At 40.7% G+C, this 23,531-nt stretch overlaps 1 protein-coding gene across 1 annotated transcript in view; it reads left to right on the top strand.

Annotated features, from left to right (window-relative positions):
* The window catches only part of DNAH14 (dynein axonemal heavy chain 14), a 135,051-nt gene that overhangs the window by 73,029 nt on the left and 38,491 nt on the right, over positions 1-23,531 (top strand). Inside the window, 14 exon segments of the mRNA XM_060273279.1 lie at positions 1,445-1,573; positions 2,371-2,511; positions 3,342-3,509; positions 4,621-4,791; positions 7,162-7,364; positions 8,380-8,857; positions 9,562-9,651; positions 10,532-10,729; positions 12,686-12,847; positions 16,166-16,354; positions 17,648-17,826; positions 20,984-21,092; positions 22,005-22,130; positions 23,295-23,389. Of these exon segments, the coding sequence (XP_060129262.1) occupies positions 1,445-1,573; positions 2,371-2,511; positions 3,342-3,509; positions 4,621-4,791; positions 7,162-7,364; positions 8,380-8,857; positions 9,562-9,651; positions 10,532-10,729; positions 12,686-12,847; positions 16,166-16,354; positions 17,648-17,826; positions 20,984-21,092; positions 22,005-22,130; positions 23,295-23,389 (2,438 nt within the window).

Below are 23,531 nucleotides of genomic sequence, written 5' to 3'. Positions count from 1 at the left end.
GAACTGGCACAGTAAAGGAGAAAGGTGTTCTTTGTCCTCCCTCTTTCTTGACTTTGAATCGGTTTGTGGTTTACTGGTGGTTCCCAATTACCTAATTACTGAGGACTCTCGATATTTTTCAAAAGCCAAGCCACGGACCCCCTACTTTTGAAAAAGAAAAAGAAAAAAGATAACTATGGTAGTTACTTCTGCAAAGCATTTTTTTGAACAATATGGGGGGTAGCCCCTAATAAGCAGATAATTTCAGGTATACTAAAAAGACCATAAAATTTGTGATATTATCATGCAAAAATAACCCAAAAAAATCATTGGTGGGGAGACAAGGGAAGGGGCCCTAATTGGGAGCCACTGGTTTACTGCAAATTCAGGGTGGAGTCAAGGAGGCTCTGCCGATCGGTGAACAACAAGAAGAAGAAGAGTTTGGATTTGATATCCCGCTTTATCACTATCCGAAGGAGTCTCAAAGCGGCTAACATTCTCCTTTCCCTTCCTCCCCAACAAGAACTCTGTGAGGTAAGTGAGGCTGAGAGACTTCAGAGAAGTGTGACTAGCCCAAGGTCACCCAGCAGCTGCATGTGGAGAAGCGGAGACGCGAACCCGGTTCCCCAGATTAGGAGTCTACCGCTCTTAACCACTACACCACACTGGCTCTCTACAACTACCTTGTGTCTAACACTGCCTTCTAAGAGCCATCCTTTTTTTTTGATATCACAAAGAATATGGCATACTGTAGAAGGAGTGCTCTGGAGAAATTGGCTCAATTGCTGCTATCTGTAGTAAATGCTGAATCTCCTCCCACACTACTGCTTGTTTCACTGGAGAGTTGGATACTGTAAAAAGGATAAGCTAATTCCCAGAAGACTTTGGTTCCATCTGTAGTTCATGTTGAATTGAATTCAGTAAGCTTGATTTTGAGGGTGAAATTCTTTTGAAATCAATTTATTTGTAATCACACCTCAACTTCTCTTCTGATGCACATAACAAAAAGAAAGATAGCTTTACTTACTTCTGTTTGTCACTCTGATACAGCAATCTGCTTCTGTACCCATAGGCTGGATGAGAATTCTGTGTGTAAAAATGTCCATATACGCAATTCCCAGGGATGACACTCTCCATTTACTCACAGTAACACCTGCAACTTATATTTACCTGTACATCTATAAGGTAAACTGCACGGTTAAAATACCACTCTAACAGTGCTCACCCCATTATGGATGTGCCACTAATAAGATTATATAAACATGCAATCCACCCTGTCTCATGGACAAAGGTTACAAATACTACTGGGAGTAGCAAAGGATCAAGCACACACTCCAGACAACATATTAAGCAGGCAAGGCTTTATCAATCACTTATTTGGCAAGCTATTGGGGGGGGCATTCAATAGCTTTTGTTAATCTCTTGTGATAATGTGTCTCATCTACAATCATAATTTCATTCTAAGGTTTTACTGTTTATTGATGATCTGAATGCACCTATAGCAGAAGAGTATGGGTCACAGCCACCACTTGAGCTCATTAGACAGTTTATTGATCTAGGAGGTTTTTATGACACGGAGCAGCTTACATGGAAGGTACTGTGTAAATATGAAATTCTTTATGGAATTTTCATTATTTCTATTTCTTTTTAAAATTTGTTAATTTTATTAAATATACAGAATCTATATATAAAAAAATGTAAAATGTCCATGTTTGTGTGCGATGACTTTTCTCCAAAACCATTTTGGACTCACAGCTGTCCATGGAGGCGCAGGTCAATTCTGTATCCAGGGCAGCTGTCTACCAGCTCTATCTGGTACGCAGGCTGAGACACTACCTGCCTGCGGCCTGTTTCGCCAGAGTGGTGCATGCTCTAGTTATCTCCCGCTTGGATTATTGCAATGCGCCCTACATGGGGCTACCTTTGAAGGTGACCCGGAAACTACAACTAATCCAGAATGCAGCAGCTAGACTGGTGATTGGGGGCGGCCACTGAGACCATATAACACTGGTCCTGAAAGACCTACATTGGCTCCCAGTACGTTTCCGAGCACAATTCAAAGTGTTGGTGTTGATCTTTAAAGCCCTAAACAGCCTCGGCCCAGAATACCTGAAGGAGCATCTGCACTAAAATAAAATGCAACTTGACTTATTGAAGACTGTTCCACAGAAGGACAAAATAAATAAATAAAATCCTTCCAGTAGCACCTTAGAGACCAACTAAGTTTGTTATTGGTATGAGCTTTCATGTGCATGCACACTTCTTCAGATACAGATGGGAGTAATTACAGAGGGAATGAGGAGTGAGATGCCGGCAAGCCGCAAGAGATTGTGTTGGCCTTGTTTAAAATATTTTGATTCAGACTTTTACTTTCTTGCCTTCCCCTCACAGAATGTCCAGGATGTTGCTATGGTTGCCACTTGTACACCGCCCAGTGAAGGAAGTAATGAGATTAGTGCTCGTCTTCTGACATGTTTCTGCACATTATATTTGCCTGTAACTTCTTTACAATCCTTACAACGTATTTTCCAGGTAATATGGCAATGCAGAAATAATTTAATGACTCTTTAAAAAATCAACCAAAACTGTCAAAAATGTATATGAAATGTACATATTTTCCTCCACAGAGCAATTTGCCTCATAAGTAGGGATGTTGGAAAGTGCCGTAATCCATTCAAATATTCTTAACTTTCATCTGGTATTTTCTGTTCCACTACAATTAGTTTATTTTGCAGCAATCTTCCCTTTTGTCATCTGCTGATGACAAAACTTTCTGACAATAAGAGCTCTTCAACAGATGAACAGTCTCCCTCAGGAGGTTATGAATTCTCCTTCCTTGGATGTGTTTAAGCAGAGGTTGGATGGCCATCTATCATGTATGACCTAGTTGATATTTGTGCATTGCAGGGGGTTGGATTAGAAGACCCTTGGGGCCCCTTCCAACAGTGGTACCTCGACTTCCGAATGCCTCGACTTACGAAGGTTTCGACTTACGAAGTCGGCAAACCCGGAAGTATTTTCGCTGTGCGCGTGTTCTGCGCCTGCGCAGAAGCGGTGTGCGCATTCTGCGCAAAGCGCAAAATCGCACTTTGCACATGCACAAAATGGACGCTTCGACATCCGAAGGTTTCGACTTACGAAGAGCGCTGCTTACGAACTCAAGGTACCACTGTATACAATTCTGTTCTTCCATGATGCAGAAATATACATATTTTCCCTGAATATCACAGCACACAATAGTCTCACATACTGTATCTCAGTCATAAACAAATATGTACTTCATAATTTAACATGTTTATTATTTATTTCATGAGAGCATTTTGTGGAAAATGTTTAAAAGTTACATATTTTGTTTCTTGTAGGTGCGACTAGGAGCATACTTGTATATCAAGAGATTCATGGCTGAAGTTCAGAAATGCAAAGATAATTTAACATGTGCCTCTATTGCTGTGTACTATAGAATGCTTCATAAAGTGCGTCCAACTCCAGTTAAATGCCATTACACGTTTAATCTACGGGATCTTTTTAAGGTCTGTTAAGATGACAGATTGTTTAGATTTACCTTAAACATGCTTTACAATTTGTTGGCCTGGACTTTTGCAAATGTAGCTCAGGGATCATCTATAAAGTATCCTGCACATCCAGGAATGTGTGAGGCAAAGTTGTAGCAAAAAGAGGGATGTAATAATGGTTAGAATTAGGCAAAATGTGACAATAGGATGGGAAATGTTGAAAACGTGTGATACATTTTATTGTAACTCAACTAGTAAGTAGGTCTGGTGGGATCGGGACCATGTACAGTGGCACCTCTACTTACGAATTTAATGCGTTCCGAACGCACATTTGTAAGTTGAAAAAATTTGTAAGTCGAATCCCATAGGAATGCATTGGGAGAAAAAATTCGTAAGTAGAAGCAACCCTATCTAAAAATTCGAAAGTAGAAAAAATCTTATCTAAACTGCATCCAAGATGGCGGACGGAGCTCTATTCGTAAGTAGAAACATTCGTAAGTAGAGTTATTCGTAAGTAGAGGTACCACTGTATATATATATTGCTTTGCTGTTTATCCCTGCCTCCACAACACCCCCCCCCTTCCCATGTTATTTGTCCTGTTTAATCTTATATTGAAAAATGCACAAGTACACACACAATTTCTGTGGGTTAAGGAAGGGATAACTGAGTTAGGTTTTGGTGACACATATGACAAAGGCAGGAGATTGGTAAATAAGCTGTGCTTGGTAAATAGTCCCTTACAGTTGCTCCTTCATACATTAATGGTCTTGATTAGGTTATTACTGAACAAACAGCAAATTCATATGCCATGTAAAATGGAAGTTGTCAATATGTTGGTCTGGCTGAGGTCCTTATGCTGCTACCAGTCTGACAATGAAAATTTTACTTATTTATTTTATTCATTCCTGAAATATATACCCTGCCCTTCAATGCCCAATCAGCATTCCTAGGGCAGCTACAAAAAATAGAAGTATAAATAAAACAATGAAGTAGCATAGAATAGTATAAAACTGAAATCAATACAAATGGAAAGGAACTTACAAGAAATTAACAAATTATTGTGAATCAAGCTGTGCCCCCCCCCCCCCAAAAAAAATTCTTTCAAATTTCTTTTGAAATTGTTAACAGGTACTTGAAGGATTACTCCAAGCTCACAAGTCTGTAATTGTCTCAAAAGAATCAATAGTGTTGCTATTTGTACATGAATGCACCCGAGTTTTCCATGATCGTCTGATTGATTCTCCAGAACGGGAAGCTTTCTTTCAAATTCTATCAAATGAGCTCAATAACTATTTCAAGGTAAGTGTGTATCTCTGTGACAGTGTCACTTTGCTTATTGGGTGTTTTACAACAAAGACTTTTGTAGATTTTAGCATTTAGTTTGCTTATTTATTATGTATTAAAATGCATATCTAACCTTTATCTGATAGAGTAGATGACATTCCTGTTAGAAATGACACCCCAGTTGGAGATAAGCAGCATCTTCATACGGTAGCATTTTACAACCTCTCCAGGGGGAGGAGTTATCTCATTTCCCCAGACCTGACCGGACCACAATTGGAATGGTGGGGTCTCTCCTTTTCTCTTCAATTTTGTGAGACAATTGGCCTTTATTGCAGGTGATTTTTATTTGTCATTGTTCCTCTCCATCTTCACTTACCTTCTCTGAGTGTCTGTATTTGTTTAGTGCTATTCTCCTGTTTGTTTGTTTGTTTGTTTGTTTGTTTGTTTGTTTGTTTGTTTGCCTGTCTGTCTTCCCTGGTTCCCCTATGCTGTGCCCACCATTTTTTGGTGTCCCTTCCCTATTGTCCTGATTACAACAGGAAGAAGTAGGGGGTGTTGCTGTGAGCCTAGCTGGGCTGTGGGGTTCTGGAGATGATTGCTTAAGTGTGTTTGGGCCAGGAGCTTGGCACTTCCCACTTCTCTCCCACAATGCAGGAATGCCATTTTAGTCATTTTCTGATACCGTAGGTTTTTCCCCTGGCTCCAACAACTCCTAGGAATCATGTTTCTGCACCACTCTGGTCCAAGCGAGATCACAATCTCCTTGGTCCCTCCCCATCTTTACTTGGTCTGGCTGTGTTTTCCATCATAGCTGTCCAGTTTTCCCTTTTCTCGTGAGGAAGCCTATTCAGCATAAGGGAATTTCCCTTAAAAGGGAGAGCTTGACAGCTATGATTTTCCATGCTTGTGCTGCTGGGTGGGCAGCAAGTTGGAGCAGTGGCTGCACTTTACCTCAGTCGTGTCTGCAGTTTTTCTGCTCATTTTGCCTGCTGGCATTAGACAGCTGTGCAGTGAATGGCCTCTCTTCTGAGGGATCTCACCCCTGACATAGGTACAGAGGAAGAGTTATATGAGGAATCAGTTGTGTTGGGAAATAACGGGGGAAGACCAAGTTAGTCCTGAATTTGCATGTGTGTGGGGAACTACAAAAGAACAAATGGCTGACAGCCTGAATTCAGAAGCACAGGGCTTGACTCATTTTCTAGTCAGAAGAGGCCCTAGCAGGGTTTAAAACTAAAAAAACCACAGTGTTTGCAAAGCATAGGAAATAGAGGTTGTTATACCTTTAAATGTCCCACTATTAAGCACTCACAATTGTGCTCCCCTGCCTCTACTCTCAGAGTGAATTGACCACAACCTTAAGTAAGTTTAATGCTTTACGTAAAGTAATCAGGGGTCTCACTCATGCATTGTTCAGTGCTACGGCTGAAACAACACAGGCAATGTATCCTTGTTAAAAAATACAAAAGTTAAGTCTCAAACAAGTGGTCTGAGTCTGGAATCCCAGCCTTAGATGTCATGTTACATGGTTACATGGTTCGAAGAGGAGAGAGAGAGAGAAAAGAAGAGGAAACAACCGTTGCTTCCTCTTTCCCTGAAGGTGAGGAGATGTGACCTAGTTGAGCTCTAGAAATTTACAGCTCTGTGGTTCTTAACTCCTTCATTTACTAACTAGTGTAGATATGCATTGTTAGGTTTGAGTGCAAAATTTCCCACAAGCTATTCCACCCAATTTTGCATACTTTAGCCAAGTTAGGACATTATGAACTCTACTAAAATATGTTTTATGGCTTTATCACATATCACTGACACACAAGGTTATCTTCTCCCAAACACAGTATGTACCAGTATTCATTGTATTTCCATGGTATGAATCAAGATTGCAGCATCCTCAATGCATTGATGGAGTTTAATAAGATCAATGATTAGGATTTCCTGCTTGTAGCTTGCCTTAATTTAAGAAGCACCCACATTCCTCCCTCTGTGTATATATATGTGTGTGTGTGTGTGCGTCTTGCATTGTCAGATATGGCTTGCCTCACTGCTTTTGCAACTAGACACGTTTCTGTACATGAATTTCTAGTTCCTCCTTCCTACTTGTGGCACATACGCAATTGCTTAGTATGTGTCTGGATTCTGTTGATATACCATTGTCTGAAAAGCCTTCTTGGTAAACTCAAACCCTTACCTCGCCATTCATGAACAGAAAGGTCCTCATTTCCATCTCTGAAATACTGGCGTGTATAAAATCTTTGACGGATGTAAGGGCTAGGTGACTAAATGACTGGGCTATCAAAGAAGGGATCATACAGAATCCACAAGCCATGTTGTAAAAAGCATAATTGCTGCCTATTATTGTGTAAAATAAGTAGGCTACTTTTATAGATTCCCTGGACAAAAGATCAGTTGATGGAAGAACCGCCCCTATTTGTGGATTTTCTGGATACAAACCAGCCTGCGCACAAGAGAGTCTATAGAAACGTCACCAACAAGACACATCTACTTTGGGTCCTAGAAGAACAGTGCATTAAAATGCAGGGAGTAAGCCCTCAGGTAAAATCTGAAGACCTACAAGTGGTTACAATGAGGTAGATCATGGGTGGCCCCATTCTGGCAACAGGGAGCAATTCCATTGCTACTGCTGCTTGTACATTTATCCATTTCTCTGTTTCAGGTATTATTCCTACTCCTGATGCAGATAAGTAACAAGGAATGGGGCTTGTACTCATATATTCCCGGTCTTCCTCCATGGGTAGACCTCCATTGGGTCTACATGAGTACAGTTGTAACCAGAGAACAGGGGGGTGGAAGAAGGCGTTTTTACTCCCACATGCAGCACTGTTTCTGCTTTGCTTCAGTTGGCCTTTCGCCAAAAATGACATTTGTCTCCCCGTCTGCCGTGATGAAATTATGTAACTTAAGGAATTTACATAATGACAGAAATTATGCACATTATACTGTATTGTGATTACATTATTCTACACCGTTCATTTTGATGCAAATGAAACACAGTGAAAATGGTGGAAAACATAATCATAATCAGGCAGAGGGCCTTCTTGGTAGTGGCACCCGCCCTGTAGAACACCCTCCCATCAGATGTCAAGGAAATAAACAACCATCTGACTTTTAGAATACATCTGAAGGCAACCTTGTATCGGGAAATTTTTAATGTCTAATGTTTTACAATTTTTAAGTGTTGTATGCTGCCCAGAGTGGGGAAACCCAGCCAAATGGGTGGTTAATTATTATTATTATTATTGACTGAAAGCAGCACTGGTAAATATTGCTCACTGGATTGATTTCCATGAGACGAATAAAAGAAATGGGCAATATCTTCTCCCAATTCCATTTTTGTCAGAATTCTCCAATACCCCTACCAGAGAGCAAAGGTACAGATTAGAAATGGGAATAATTCATTTCACAAAGGTAACATTTGCACAGACATTTTCATGAAATGGCTGTACACTGCACACTTGATTTATATTTTAAATCCCCATCTGGAAAACGTACGTTTATCCCCTTCACAGTCACGCAGAAGGTCAACCCGGTAGCGTTCAGGCTGGAACTGCCGGACTCCATGAGAGTGCACCCCGTGTTCCACAGGTCGTTGCTGTCACCATTTAGGGAATGCACCAGGTTCGACGACGGCAACCAGCCCCCCACGGACAGGCTGGAACACGGGGGACCACAACCACTCAATGTGGCCACGGAGATCCTAGATTCCCGGTGGGGAGGGGGAGGTCTGGAGTATCTCATGGCATGGGAGGACACCCCACCTTCCCCAAATGCATGGGTGCCAGCTACGGAGGTGCAGGAGGAATTCTTAGTGGAAGAGTTCCACGCCCTATTTCCGCACAAGCCCAAGCCATGGCACATGGAGAGGGAAGCCACTGCAGAGACAGATGGCGAGGGGGAGGACCCCTCAGAGGGGGACAGCACTGGGAGCTCCCCATGGCAGTGGGAAGCGGGTTTTGAGGAGCAGGAAGAGGAGGGGTGGTTTTACAAGCGCCCCAGAGCGGGTTCGCCAGTCGAGGACTGGGAGCAAATTTTCACCCCCACGAACTCGGATGCCACTGACTTCGTGGGTTTCCAGTCGTCACCGGGGGCAGTGTCGCAAGCTTCAGGTTGAGAGCAAATTTTCACCCCCACCAGTTCAGATTCCACAGAGTTTTTAGGCTTCCAATCGTCTCCAGCGCTCCCTGCACTCTCGGAGGGGGAAGGGGGGAGCCTGGAGGGGGGTGGATGTGAGGGACAGGGGGTACAGACAACCCCCTCCCATCCTGAGAACCAGTTCTTCTCCGAGTACCAGCGGCAGCGGAGAGGGGGAAGACTCCAGCGGGGAAGCAGGAAGTAGAGGACATGGCTCTGGCAGGGTCGCAGAGCCACTGCCCTGCTTGGGAGAGGAAGGAAGGGAGAGGGAAAGGGGGAGGAAGGAAAACACGGCAAGAAGACTTCTCCCTCCAGTTTCGGAATTGCACCGAAAGAAACGGGGGAGGAGATTTGCGATTCCCAGACTGCTTTGTTGGAAAAGAACGCGGGAATCGGCATTCCGAGGTTCTGACTCCAACTGAGAACATGTACATTGTACAGCTCCAGCACTGTAAATAGTTTGCACACAATAAAAGCATGAAAAGGCAACTGTCTGGAGAGTCGTTACTCTAGAGTAGCTGCAACGCACCCCCTGTGACACGTAATAATTATAAAAAGAATAAGATCTTTATAAGTATACTAACTTGACTTGTTTTATAACAACATGTTTAAAATTTATGCTCCTTGTTTTCTTAGGGTATTTCCATAGTATTTTTTAAAGAAGCAATACAACATATAACAAGGGCAGCAAGAATTTTTCGACAAGATGGTAGTCACATGACATTGGTGAGAAAAAATGCTTATAGTTTCATTTTTAATTATAATATATAAAATTCCAGTGACAGTTATTTCAATTCATAATTAGTATGACAAATCAAAATAAGCATTTTCTTTAAACTTATACTAGTATATTTTTATTCCTTTTTCTCTGAAATCATTGCTTTTATGAGCAGAAGGATTATATTTCCTTCAGTATCTGAGATTCAGGAATATACCTTTGAATACCAGTTGCAAGGAATTACAATCAGGAGTGCTATTTTGCTCATATCCTGCTTTCCTCACGCATGTGGTTGGCCACTGTGTGATTAAAACTCTCGATTTGATAGACTTTGGTTGCATCATATAGCATAGCTGCCAAGTTTTCCCTTTTCTCGCGAGGAAGCCTATTCAGCATAAGGGAATTTCCCTTAAAAAAAGGGATAACTTGGCAGCTATGTCATATAGATAGTATAGAAAACTTTAACTCTGCATTGGTAAGGGATTCATTACATAGCCTAAGCCTAAGGCTTCAGTTCTATGCACGAACATAGAATTAAATCACTTTTAATTTAGTGAGGCTTCTGAATTACTTTGTTTTATTCATTTATTTTGTTACATTTGTACCCCACATTTCTTCTATCATGGTACTCAATATCACATGCATTAGATTCCCAGGAGGTCTTAATTCAGCCACTGATGAGCTCCAGAGCTACTTAGTTTCATGAAGATGCCTGTGGCTAATGCTGTGACAGAATATTTGCTGGCTTTTTATTTACTTTTGTTTCCATTTATTTTTGTTTTCTCTAAATTCACCATGCACATCCTAAAAGCCTATGATTTCCACAAGTTTGATTTAACAGAGCCAACTTTTCTGGTTTCAAGATAGACTGTTTTTCTCCCCCTGTAGGTTGGTCATGGTGGAACTGGGAAGGTAACCTGTGCATCCTTAGCCTGTTACTTATCTGCATGCAGCCTCTACAGGTTATCTATTTCCCGTAATTACACCTATGGAAATTTTAGAGAAGATCTGAAACACGTTTGTAAGCAGGCAGGTGTGGAAGGCAAGAGGACTGTTTTTCTCATCACAGAATCTGATATGATTCAAGTAAGCCTTTCTAATATATGTATTGGACTTGGAATATATGCATAAGGTTTATTGCACACTTGTTATGATTGTCCATTTCCTAATTGTAGTATATTTAGGTAGTTTCCATATTGCTTTACCTGAATATTTGGCTCACATCACAATTTCTTCTGTTAGATAGTGTTGTGTTGTGCTGGATGAGTTTTGGTTGTTGATGCAAATGGATTTGGACCAAGTGCTTGGCATGCTTTGCTCTGCACTGCGGCCACTTGACCATGTCTGTCTTTGTTATGAATAATAGGAGGCCTTTTTCTAATCTCCCATTCCTAACTAAGAGGGTTGAGTAGGTGGTGATTTGTGAGGGGCTCCCTCCAGAGCAGATTTCAGTATGTGTGTGCAGGGAGGTGCATGGACAGTTCAAGGAAGAGGAAGTCCTGTTGCACCAGTGGAAGTACGCTTGTGCAATGTCAAATATCACTTTATCTAAATCCATTTCAATCTGTATTACAGCCAGGAAAATCCTTATTTGCCCTTGTGCCAGAAGAAATAATTTTTTGGAGTGTAATCTCCTTGATTCTTCTGGATCTCTCAGTAACTTTTTATACCACCATTCATGGTACCCTTCTAGAACACTTGTTAGGATTGGGTATGTGGGAATTGCTTTGTAGTGGTTTTACTCTTTCCTCGTAGGAAGGTTTCAAAAGGTGGACCTGGGAGAAAACCATTATTTCCTATGAGAGTTTTTTTTTTTAAGGACTCCTTATTTTTCATGCATTTTAACATCTGTGTGAAACAGCTAGCTTTGGACATTCAGGAATATGAGGCTTGGAAGTCTTAGTATAGCAAAGATGACATCCATCTATTTTTCTCCTTTTATTTTAATTCAGGTGTTACTTTTCCCAGTAACTGACAAGATAAGGGTAAACAAGGCTCAATCTAGTCAAAGCATATGTCAAGAATGGTTTGATGGTGTTTCCTGCTTGGCAGGGGGTTGGACTGGATGGCCCTTGTGGTCTCTTCCAACTCTATGATTCTATGAAAATTAGGACTGGGGGACAAATACAATTTAGTTCCAATTTAAAGGTGAACCTATCTAATTAATTTACACTTTCCAAAACAATACACAAATGGAAAGACACAGCCATCCTTTAAAATTCACATTTCTCTGAATTTTGCATTGCAATTCTCCAACCAGGTAATGTGTACAAAAATGCATATACTGGGGTAAAGTGTGTGTAGAAATACATATATGAGAAATATAGTGAAATAACAAACACACATCCAATACATTGGGGAAAATTGCTTTGCAAAAATCTCTATGATAAACCAAATTGAATACAAATGTGGGTATATTAGGAATCTATACTAAAATGCTGGTGAGTTATCATGAATTCCACCCTCTCAAAAATCACAAAATGATGTGGAAATGTACGAAACAATGTAGGGGGGACGGGAACTAAAGAGAAACCAAAGTTTTCAGATTGGTGCTTTAATAGTAGGTACACCTGTTAACATTGATTGAAATGATATTTTTTGGCTGAAGGAGTGGGTGCACAGCTTGAGCGTACTCTGGATACATTGCTGTCATTTGAGACCCAGGTGGCCTCAATGACGTGAACCCATCAGCTTCAGCTAGTGACCCAGCTGCGCTCCTATCTGGGCAGGGATAGCCTAACTCCTGCCATCTATCCTCTGGTCACAAGATTACATATAATGCAGGGAATTATATGTGGGGCTGACTCTGAAGATGGTTTGGAAACTTCAGCATGACCATAGGTCAACCTTCACAAAACTCATGCCCTCTGGATGTTTTGAACTACAATTCGCATCTGTTGCAGCCACCTGGCTATGCTAGGTAGAAATGATGGGAGTTGTAGTCCAAAACATCTGGAGGGCATGTTATTGGTGAAGGTTGTCTTAGTTATATGGCAAACTAACTAGCCCTAAGCAGATTGCTAATTAATATCATTTTTATAGGATGCATTTTTAGAAGACCTGAGTTGTATCCTGAAATCAGGACAAGTGCCCAATTTATTTGAGAAGGATGAGCTGGATAACATCATGGTACCACTTGTATCTGTTGCTGAAAAGGCTAAGTACTCTAACACAATTGATGATATCTACGCATTTTTCTTACAGGTAACATTTTAAATATATCAGTACAAATATGCTGGAGAGAATGTGTTTAAACACATTTACCTCAGCTTCATGTATGCACACCTTTCGGAGCATTATTTTCATATTTAATTTAGTGGAAACAATGTCAGACCCTAATTGTTTTGAATTTAAAATTCAATTTATGTTGCATGTATCATGTTGAAGTCCTATATGCAACTCATTCTCTGAGCGTGGATCTTTTTGTAGCTAAAACATCACCATCCACAAGTGACTGAGGTATCACTAAGCTTATTGGACGCATACTCCCCCCCCCCAAAAAAAATGAATGGGGGAAGGACTGAAGCCCATTTCTTTCTGAGGGGGAGGAATTTGAAAACAACTCAGTGAGAATGCTCAGTGGGCACAAAATGCTGAATGAATGTTGGAGTGGTGGAACAAAAAAAGATGGAAGGGAAATGCAATAGCCATTCTGAGAAAGATAGATCCAATTGGTTTCCAGATGCCTGCAATGGATTTCCCTCCTATCTCATTCAGAGGTTCTGTCGAAGATCTGAAAAGCCACTCTCTTGCCTTTTAATTCAATTCTGGATTCGTTGCTCTTACAGCTTTCCTTCTTTTCCAAAAAAACAAACATACAACAACAACAAAAACTGTGTTTTGTTTTCTTCTGCTGTTTGGCTTCTTCATTTCTGTTCCTGCTACTTTCCCAACCCCTTTATTTCATATTTACCATTTTTGTTACTTGCTGTCCCTGTTCTTTATTTGGGGGGTTTCAACCACTGCCATTAATGGCAGCTTCAGGAAGAAGATTACGAGATTTAAAAACAGAAAATGGGCGGTCTACTGTTGGGACCTTAGTCTGGGAGGCTTGTTCTACTACATCCTGTGCATGAACATGCATGGTCTGGTTGGAGGATTTAGTAAAGAATCCTTCACAAGATCCTGTCCAACAGCATCAAACATTGAACAAATTATTGAAGGCACAATCATTCTGTGGGCCCTCTCTGTGGCAAAACATCTTGCTCTTCCACTGCATTGACTCAGTGACTGCCAGTCAAGCTGTTTTAAGTGGTGAAGGGATCATTAGTTCTCCCTTAAAAAATAGTACATCAGAAGGATAGATACTGCCATATAATAGCCATAGGCAGGAAATGCAGACTTCAGGAAGTACAGAGATCCCAGTCCATTTCCCAGACTTCACAACTGAATCTTAAGGATGGCCTGCTGTGACTGATTTGTTAAATACTTTGTTGATAAAATCACTTATGTTTGACACATTTAATGCAAGGTCTAGGATATGGGTGTAGCCAGGATTTGTGTTAAGGGGAGCAGGCTTTATGTTGGGGGGGGGGCAGAACCAAGTTATCTGTGATGCAAATGGTCAGTTACTTAAGTATTCTTGTTTGTTTACTTGATTGGGGGGCAGCTGCCCCCCTTCACCCCCCTGGCTACACCCAGGGTCTAGCATCACCGAAGAACTATTTGATTGGAGGTTTGAGTCAGTCTTCATAGTTGCTTAAACCCTCCCTTGAAGATAGGATTGAAAGAAGCCATTATGAAACTTCTGCTGAAAAAAGGGATTAGATCCCATCACTATTGATAACTACTGACCTGTCTCCCTAATCTGCCCTTGAGCAAGAGCAGGGGTCCTCAAACTTTTTAAACAGGGGGTCAGTTCACTGTCCCTCAGACATTGTCGGGGGCCACACTATAATTTGAAAAAAATATGAAAAAATTCCTATACACACTGCACATATTTGTAGTGCACAAAGAACATGAAAAACAATACAATATTTAAAATGAAGAACAATTTTAATCAACATAAACTGATAAGTATTTCAGTGGGGAGTATGGGCTTGCTTTTGGCTAATGAGATGGTCAATATCCGGTTCCATATTTGTCACAGAGCTACAAAAACAATATAACAGCAATAATGACTAAAATAAAATAAAAAATGTCAGCACTCAGAAATAGTGCAAATGGTCAGCACTCAAACATACTGCAACATTATTAAAAATCCACAATAATAAATAGGCTTTAGCTTAGAGGCGAGACTGGCACCCTGGTTCTGCCCCACTCCACCAGTTTAAAATGTACTAAGAATTTCACTCAAAGAACTTCTCCCTAAATGAGCTTGGGAAGAAGTTTGAAGTTAATGCAGAGACTGGGAACCGCGCTGCACATTCCTTTTGGGTTGAATTTACTCCCAAAGGCACACAGCTAAGGACCTAATTCTAAAGCCCTGAGGATGCCCTCCAGAGACAGGAGCTGTATTCTCACGAGTAACCCTGTTCAAAAGAGAAGGAGCGGCTCAAGGGGCTGGGGAATTGTGGATTGCAACTTGGACCTGTTTGTACTACTGCAGTTCCCTAACCAAGGAGCCGCCCTTACATAAAAATGCTAATATTGGAGATCTCTTAGGAAATGAAACAAGGCCTGCCTGGGCTCTTTCTGCCTCCCGGCTGGAAATTGAGGGGGAGAGAGCAACAAAATATAAACAAACTACAAAACCCACCTTGGATGGTCAGTTTGTTGAATGGGGAAATAAACAAAAAGACTTGGGCTTGACTTGTGGCACCCTTGCAGGACCCCATGGAAACCGATACAGGCACTTGCCACTGACTTCAAGCAGGACACATGCGCCATGTGAAATCCTTGGCTAGGAAGAGGCGACAAAGCGATGGAGGGGGAGACAGAATGAGGGGGTTGGGAAAAACCATTGGCCTCCTTCTACCTCCACAGGGAGGAGCTTGAGGCAGAGCCACTGCCACTTGAGGCGTTAAATGGGAGCACCTGCCCAAACACCTCGCCACCCGCTCAGTCAGTCCCTGCGCGCTGAGGTAAACCAGGCGTGGCATGTTAGTAACTAGGCAAGGATTACTGTTGCTCTTGCTGGACCATTGACCGTGGCATTCTTCTGTACCATCTTCAATAAATGGGACTTGAGGGCTCTATTTAGTCTTAGCTGACAGGTAGGCCCCAGAAAGGCGGTGCTGGGGGACTGCTTCTCAACTTCATGTTTTTGGGAGCTCCATGGGGTTCTACCTTCTTCTTCATGCTGTTTAACATGAAGTTGCTGAGGGAGGGAAGGTTTAACTTTCAAAGTATATGACAGACTTTTTAGCTATAAATAATAAATAGGAGGTAATAGTATACTATTAATGCAAATTAAGAGGAATATATATGTGAATCTCTCTTGAGAAGGCCGTGGGGAGGGGGGATTAGCATGTGTGCATTTGATTGACCACTAATATGACAATCTAAACATTCCTGCATGCATAATTTTGAAAAATGATATATATGGGTGAAGTTTTCCACAAATGATTAAATCTTTTTCAGAAAGTACGCAGCAATCTTCATATTGTTTTGACAACAAGTTATGCAGGACTGACCTTCCGTCAGCGTTGTCGGACATATCCTGCCACTATTAATTGCTGTACAGTTGACTGGTATGACACTTGGCCTGAAGAAGCCCTTTGCCATGTTGCACAAAGTTACTTTAAACATGACAACTCATTTCAGAATCAGGTAGCATATTTGTACATTTTAACATGTGGTAAACTGTAATTTCATATTTTGTTATAGTTCTCACTAGTGAGGTCATGTTGATTTTCAATAAGCATTTGGTACAAATTCAAACTTTGCATAAATTATTCTAATCCATTTCTGTTAATCCAGGACAAAGTTTTAAAGCAGGAGTAGTCAATGTGGAGCCCTCCAGATGTTTTACACCACAATCATCATCAGCCCCAGAGCATGACCATGTTGGATTTTTTGAATAGTCAAGTTACTTTAGAGCCGGTCTAATGTAAATACTGTCTGTTTAAGAGAAACAGGTGCCGGTGTTTCTGTTAATTGCTCACAGGCATGGGCTCTGCTTCTTGTATATAAGGCTCTGCCAGAAAGCCTTCTGCATCTCTTAGTTAGATCTTTCAGTTTGATTCATCTCGTAGTAGATCACTCTCTCAGTTGTTCTCAGTTTAAGAGATTCCTTAGTTGAATCTTAGTATGATTGCTTAGTTATAATGCTAGAATGCTGTTAATTCTCGGGTAGTTTAATGGGAGGTTTGTGGGAGGTTTTGAATGTGGGTAGATAACATTGCTAAGAGAGAAAGCATTTATCTTTAGTTTAAAGTGTCTTTAGAGTCAGTTTGTTTTTCAGTTAAAGAAACCCAACAGTTTGTATTTTATTCTGTATGCTTTTACAAGCGTACAGCTAGTAAGGGGTTTCATATAAGGGAGATAATTCCCTACGCTCTTGGTGGTGTTTTCTTAGCCAGGTCGACTTCTGACTGCGTATACTCTGTGTGAAGCATACTTTAAAGGGCCACTGAAAACTGGGGTATATGATTTAGATTAAGCAAGTTTCAATACCCAGTTTTCTCCAATATTATTCTTATCATATATATATATTATTATCCAATAGACCAATGGTTAGGGATGATGGGAGTTACAGTCTAAAACATATGGAGGGCATCTATAACTCTATAACTTGAGGTAAATTAAAATGGTAAGTAAGACACCCCTTCTCTTGTTGTCTAAATAACGATGTTGCTTAGAAGAATACTGGCTTCATCTCTGATGTTTGCTTGAATAGGATTAACTGGGGGAGGGGCAGGAATGCCTGTAATCAGAGGGCTGCAGTATTCAAAGTTATGTGCACATCCCATTAGTTTGGTTACCTAAAGGGGCAAGTACAGAACAGCAGTCACGTAAGGAATACATGTTTTATCATTCATCATAATACACTACAAACAAAATGTCCTTAAACAGAAATGTGATATAAATATATATTCTTTTCCTTTTTGTGTTTTTTTCCAGGACTTAAGTGTGCTTGTTCAGATATGTGTTAATATTCATAAAAATGTATCTATCATAACTGAAAAGTACTTGAAGGAAACTAAAAGGCATTACTACATCACTCCCAATAGTTATCTACAGTTCATAAACACCTTTTCAACCATACTGAAGTCAATGAAAGAGAAAATTATGAGTGACAGGTATGAAACAATACAACATAGCCTTAGCTTTGAAATGGCAGACCATCCAGCCTCCCTGGCCTAGAATGGACCTCATCCATAGGCAGGGATTGATAATAAATTTATTCAGCTCAGTTTAAAGGTAAGCCTATCTAATTTGCACTTCCAGTAACAATACGTGAACCAAAATGTACCCACCCTTCAAAACCCACACTTCTATACAAATTCTGCAATGCAATATATCCACCTAAGCAATGTGCACAAAAATGTATATGTTAGAGTAAAATGTACATAGAAATGCATATGCTGATGAAAATATAAAATGCATTGTATTAGGGGAAATTGCTTACATAAACATGGATATTAAGCAACATTGTATAGAAAATGTATATATTTGGAGAATTATGCACTAAAACGCTGATGGACTTTTAAATAAAAATTTCCTAAGTGATGTAGGAAAACTTAGAAAAGTTTTGAATGCATTGCTCCAGAGAAGTGGACACGGAGCAATGGATTCAAACTACTGTACAAGAAATAAGATTCCACCTAAACATTAGGAAGAATTTCCTGACAGTAAGAGCTGTTCGACAGTGGAATTTGTTGCCAAGAAGTGTGGTGGAGTCTCCTTCTTTGGAGGTCTTTATTTTTGTAAAAAAAAGTAATTTTTATTCATTTTCCATTAATAACAAGAAAAAAGAAATAGCATAAAAAAAGAAAAAATTAAAAAGAAAAAGAAAAAAGAAAAATACACACAAAAGAGAAAAATCTCTTAATTCTAATAATTACCATAAATTTTTAAACTTCCCCCGTTCCCTCCCCCTCTGGGTTCCCCATTAATTATCCTTACAGCAGTTTTCACAATTATTTTCATACATCATATATCCATTTACATATTCCCAATTTTACGACCTTATACATATGATTATATATTTATTTATTCAATTTCTATTCATTCCAAATCCTCACCTTAATTCAATTCTAATTCATCATAATTATATATCATACTTCTTCTCTTAACTTATTATTTTTTATCAGGAATGCAATATATTTTAACTCATAAATAATCTATCTAATTTTTATTTTTTTCCTTTTAAATTTAAAATCATCCCCCCTACTTCTGAAGCCGAATCCTCAGGACAGTTTAATGAATTCCCTTTATCGTACCCAGTTCAAACCATACATATCCAACCATTAAAATTAATCTTTACATAATCATCCCACTCCCACCTTTTCCCATATCCACCTCCAGCCTTCCTTCCACAAGATCTGCCCACCCTTTCTCACTGCACCTGTTACCCCATCCCTCTCCTCTTCCTTTGCCATCTCTTTTTGTATTACATCAAACAAGCATTCTCTTTTTCCATTTCCCAGTGTTCCCCCTGGACCCCCCCTCTCACTGGAAGTTCAGCAGAAACCACTGTTTCTTTTTTGAGAGCTCCTAGGAATATGGCTATGTCTTGCCCCACATCTGCCACTTGTGGGGCATTATGCTCTTCATCCTCCTCTTCTTCGTCTTGCGTTTTTTTCTGGTTTTCCAAATTCAGTCCTTTCTCTTTTCTGGAGTGGATCTGTCTCTCCATAAACAGTTGATCTCTTGCAGCTGTTCATTATTTTCCTTTAGTTCCTGTTTAATGTCTGTGAGCAGTGAGAATTTTTTTTGCAAAACACAGTCTTGTGCTTTTGTTATGGCTTCCTCCTTCTGCATCTCAAATTTCATACACATCCAACAAGTTAGAGAACCGGAAATGGCAGGGATCAGATTCAAACACGAAATTCGCCATTTTTTAGGCTGAACTGAATGCACTCTTCCTCCATTTTCTATACATAGTCCATAAAATCATCAAATCCAGAATAATAATTTCCAATTAAATATAATGATCCAATACTTCAATTAACTCCAAGTCCTTTCATCAAACCATCCAGGGACTCGGGCCCAGCTTTCAGAGGAACTTTCTTTTATCAAATGTCAGTATCTCGCAGGCAATTTTACTTTAACCCTCTCCCCTGTGCCTGCTACAGAGGAGCTTTTAAGTCCTCTTCCTGGTAAATTGAATGTTTCCATTCCTTTTGACAGCTAAGAGTTAATTGCCTGCTTTATTGTCTCTCAGAGGGTAGCAACCGACTTCCTTTTTTAAAATAGCCCCCTATTTCCGAATCTTCTTATCAAATTAAAGTTTTCTCCTTGGGCTTATCCCACAAATCAAATTCTTACTTTGAAGGAAGAATCCATCACTCTCCTCCGCCGGCTGCAGGGCTTCACCCAGTGAGGGTAAAATGACGCTCAAAATGGCCCCTGCGTCTCTCACCTCCACTCTCACCAGGGCTCTTCTCAAGCTTACCGGGAGGTAAAGGGGGCGCAAATAGAGCAGCCACTGAGCCCTTCGTCCCCAGAAAGCACAATCTGGGGCTCTTTTTCGGGGGCTGCATCGCCCTCGCAGCTCTCCCCCCCCCTCACGGAGCTGGGCTGCCTCAGAGCTGAGGCAAGTCTTTGCCGATCGGAGCTGGCGATAGACAGGAAGTCCCTTTGGAGGTCTTTAAGCAGAGGCTTGACAGCCATATGTCAAGAATGCTTTGATGGTGTTTCCTGCTTGGCAGGGGGTTGGACTGGATGGCCCTTGTGGTCTCTTCCAACTCTATGATTCTATGTAGAAATGTGGATAACTGAAGACTGGAAAAATAAGAAACAGAAAGAAACAGAAATTGACAGATTTGGCATAACCCTATGCATACATAACTGCTCCAATAGCTCAGAGGCTTATACCTGTAACTGTCAGTTAGCTCAGGAGACCCAGATTAATTTACAATTATCTGGTTTGCACAACACAGTAAGACCAAATGTGGCTCCCAGAGAGGAGCTCATAGCCTCTTTGTTCCTCCATGATCCTTTTTTACTGCAAATTCTGTGCTTACCATGTCATCCTAACTGGGACTTGTGGTTGAGCCCTCTTCTCACTACCATGACCTTTAACTGTGAACAAACCTTGTTCCTATTTCAGTGCAGCACCAAAATGAACAGAGGAGGAGCAAAGCAGCTACAACAGTCTCTCTGGGAGCCCACAGATTTACAGAGTCTTGCAAAATGCTAGTGTCATGCAAGCCAACTTAATATATGACTATTTCAATATATGTAACAGAAAAGGCCAGACTATGATTGGATTTTAACTATTTTTAATTTTAGAACTTGCTATCATACTGGTCTCACCAAAATACTAGAAGCAACCTCACAGATTATAGTTATGCAAAATGAGTTACTTGTCCTTGGTCCTCAAATAGAGAAAAAATCAAAGGTAAAATTTCATTCAAATCTGCTTCTTTGTTCTTTCAAAACATTTAGAGATTTATCCGGATTCATGTCAAAATTTAAAGCATATAAGCTATATTTTATGTAGATTTATATGGTACCTGGTTGGTTAAACAGTACAATATTAATAGCAAATGGTCATCTGAAAACAATAATTAAAAATAGATAAAGAGGCAGAGCTTTTGACAGTGGTTACTCTGTCATAGATAGACATTAGATTAAGGTTAGTTAGTTTTGTTGGACTCCACCTCCCATCAACCCCAGTCAGCATGGTCAATAGTTGGGGATGATGGGTGTTGTAGTTCAACAACATTTGGACAGCACCTCATGGACTACCATGTCTTAGATGCTCATTTTGGAAACTATGTCCCAATGTTCTTTGCGCATATGAAGAGGACAGGAAGAGGTTCCGCTTCCTCTCTCATCAGAGAAAGGGTGTGTGACCTAACTGAGTCTAGGAACACAGCTCTGTTGTCTTAATCCCTTCATACACGTAACTAGGATTCATGTATAGTTAGGATTGACTGCAGCTTCCCACATAGCACAGCTTTGCATGCTGTGCCTTCAGCTTTCACCTGCATCTCTGAATGTGGTCCTGCTGAAAGGTGGTGTTCCTTTGATTACCAGGTGGTAGCACAAGCAACAGGAGAGATAGCTATCAATATCACACCATGCCTACAAGTCTTTCAGGGGCGTGTGACTTGACACCACTGCTGGAACAGAAGAGTGTTTTGCTCTGAGCAGCACAGTCCTTATGTACTTACTGTCCATGTCATCTTTGCCATCACATTAAGGACTTGCTGAGTAGTTCATAAAACAGCCAAAATAGTAGATTAATTATTGATTCAGATATTCTGCAATAAATGTAATTGACTGAGAAATGGATCTCTCCTACCAGGAAATAGAGGAACTTGTGGAAAAGCTTCACAAAGATGCATTAGTTGTGGAGCAAGTTCGAGCTATTGTTCAACAGGATGAAGAAATTATGGCTGCAGAAACACGCACTGTGGAAGAATATGCACAGGTATATCCTATTACCATTGTTTTTCATTTCTATTGTGCCATGCTGGGAATTTGCAGCTTGCGATCAGATGGCGGAATAAAGAGACAGACTCACAGGCTGGAGTTGAACTAAGGCCACTTTATGGTATTTTAAGGTTAAACATAAGAAAAACTCCTGCAGACTTCAAACTAACAGACTGCAGCCACTAGGCAATCCAACCCCTGCCTGCAGAAAGGGGGAAATGGCTGTTCCGCCTACCACCTTTCCCAGATCATACCATAAGTCTTAGAGAGCAGGGAATCCTTACTGCATCACCATCACCCTGCAGCCTGATAGCTCCAGGTAGATGAGGCAGGTTGGCCTCAGGGGTGGCCCCTATCTTTCCCCAATGCCCAGAGAATAAGCATCAGGACCACCCCAACCCCGTGAAAGGTTCCTAAAAAGCATCACCAGGCTGAAACATAACCGTCCTCTGCCCATACCTAACCACCCACCAAATGTGACTCACCTGAAACCCAGATCAACCTATGAAACAACACGGCAGGCTATCAAGTGTCCCCAACCAGCTATTCAGTGTAGAGTAGGCAAAAAGGCCTGACCTACGAACTGAAGATTAGATAGGCCCAAAAGTTTCTAGCTGGTCCTGAAGCAACCAAATAAATCACACTGAGAGACCGAAGAGGGCAGATGCTACCATGGAGAGAAGAGGGCAGGGGAGCAGGTGTATGGCTCTTAAGTAGGGCACTGACATCTGCCTACACCAGGTACGAAATGTGTGTGATAACATAGGGTATGACATAGTTCCTGAACCTCTTTCAGCCTGCAAGCTGCAAATATGCCCCACTATCCGTAATGAGCAGAACAGGCAGAGGAATGGGCTTCTTGACAAAATGACAGACACACTGAGATCTCCAATAAAATGGCAATGCTCCTGGGGGAGGAACAAAAATTGGTTATATAACATGGTTGATGTTGACTATGGGAGCCAGTGCAATTTCTGATTCCATCCCAAATTTTGCAGGTTCTAGGATGTGTAGATCCCATCTTCAGCTGTAGATGGCTTGAAACAAATATTATAAATATGAGCACATACCCAGAGAATAGAAAACAAAACAGCATTTGTACAACTATACACTGTCAATGAAAACATCAAAGTCTAACTTTTCTTTATACATATATATATAGCAAGCAACAGAAGAGCTCAGTGCTGTAATGCCAACTTTGGAAAAAGCTGTCGCTGCTCTTGATGCACTTGACAAAAACCACATTGCAGAAGTTAGGTAAGTGTGTTGCTCATGTTTGTAGTTTGATTATGATTTTGGTTAAAAATCAGTACAGTTTTCAGATCATGCTGGATAAATAGCAACAAATCTAGTGGCCCCATATTTGCTGCATTTCAAAGCATTTTCCTGTTCATCTTCC

Source organism: Zootoca vivipara, chromosome 3, assembly GCF_963506605.1.
Source record: "Zootoca vivipara chromosome 3, rZooViv1.1, whole genome shotgun sequence".
Lineage (NCBI taxonomy): Eukaryota > Metazoa > Chordata > Lepidosauria > Squamata > Lacertidae > Zootoca > Zootoca vivipara.
Note: the sequence above shows the minus strand (reverse complement) of the source record. Positions and strands in the feature narration are given on the sequence as shown.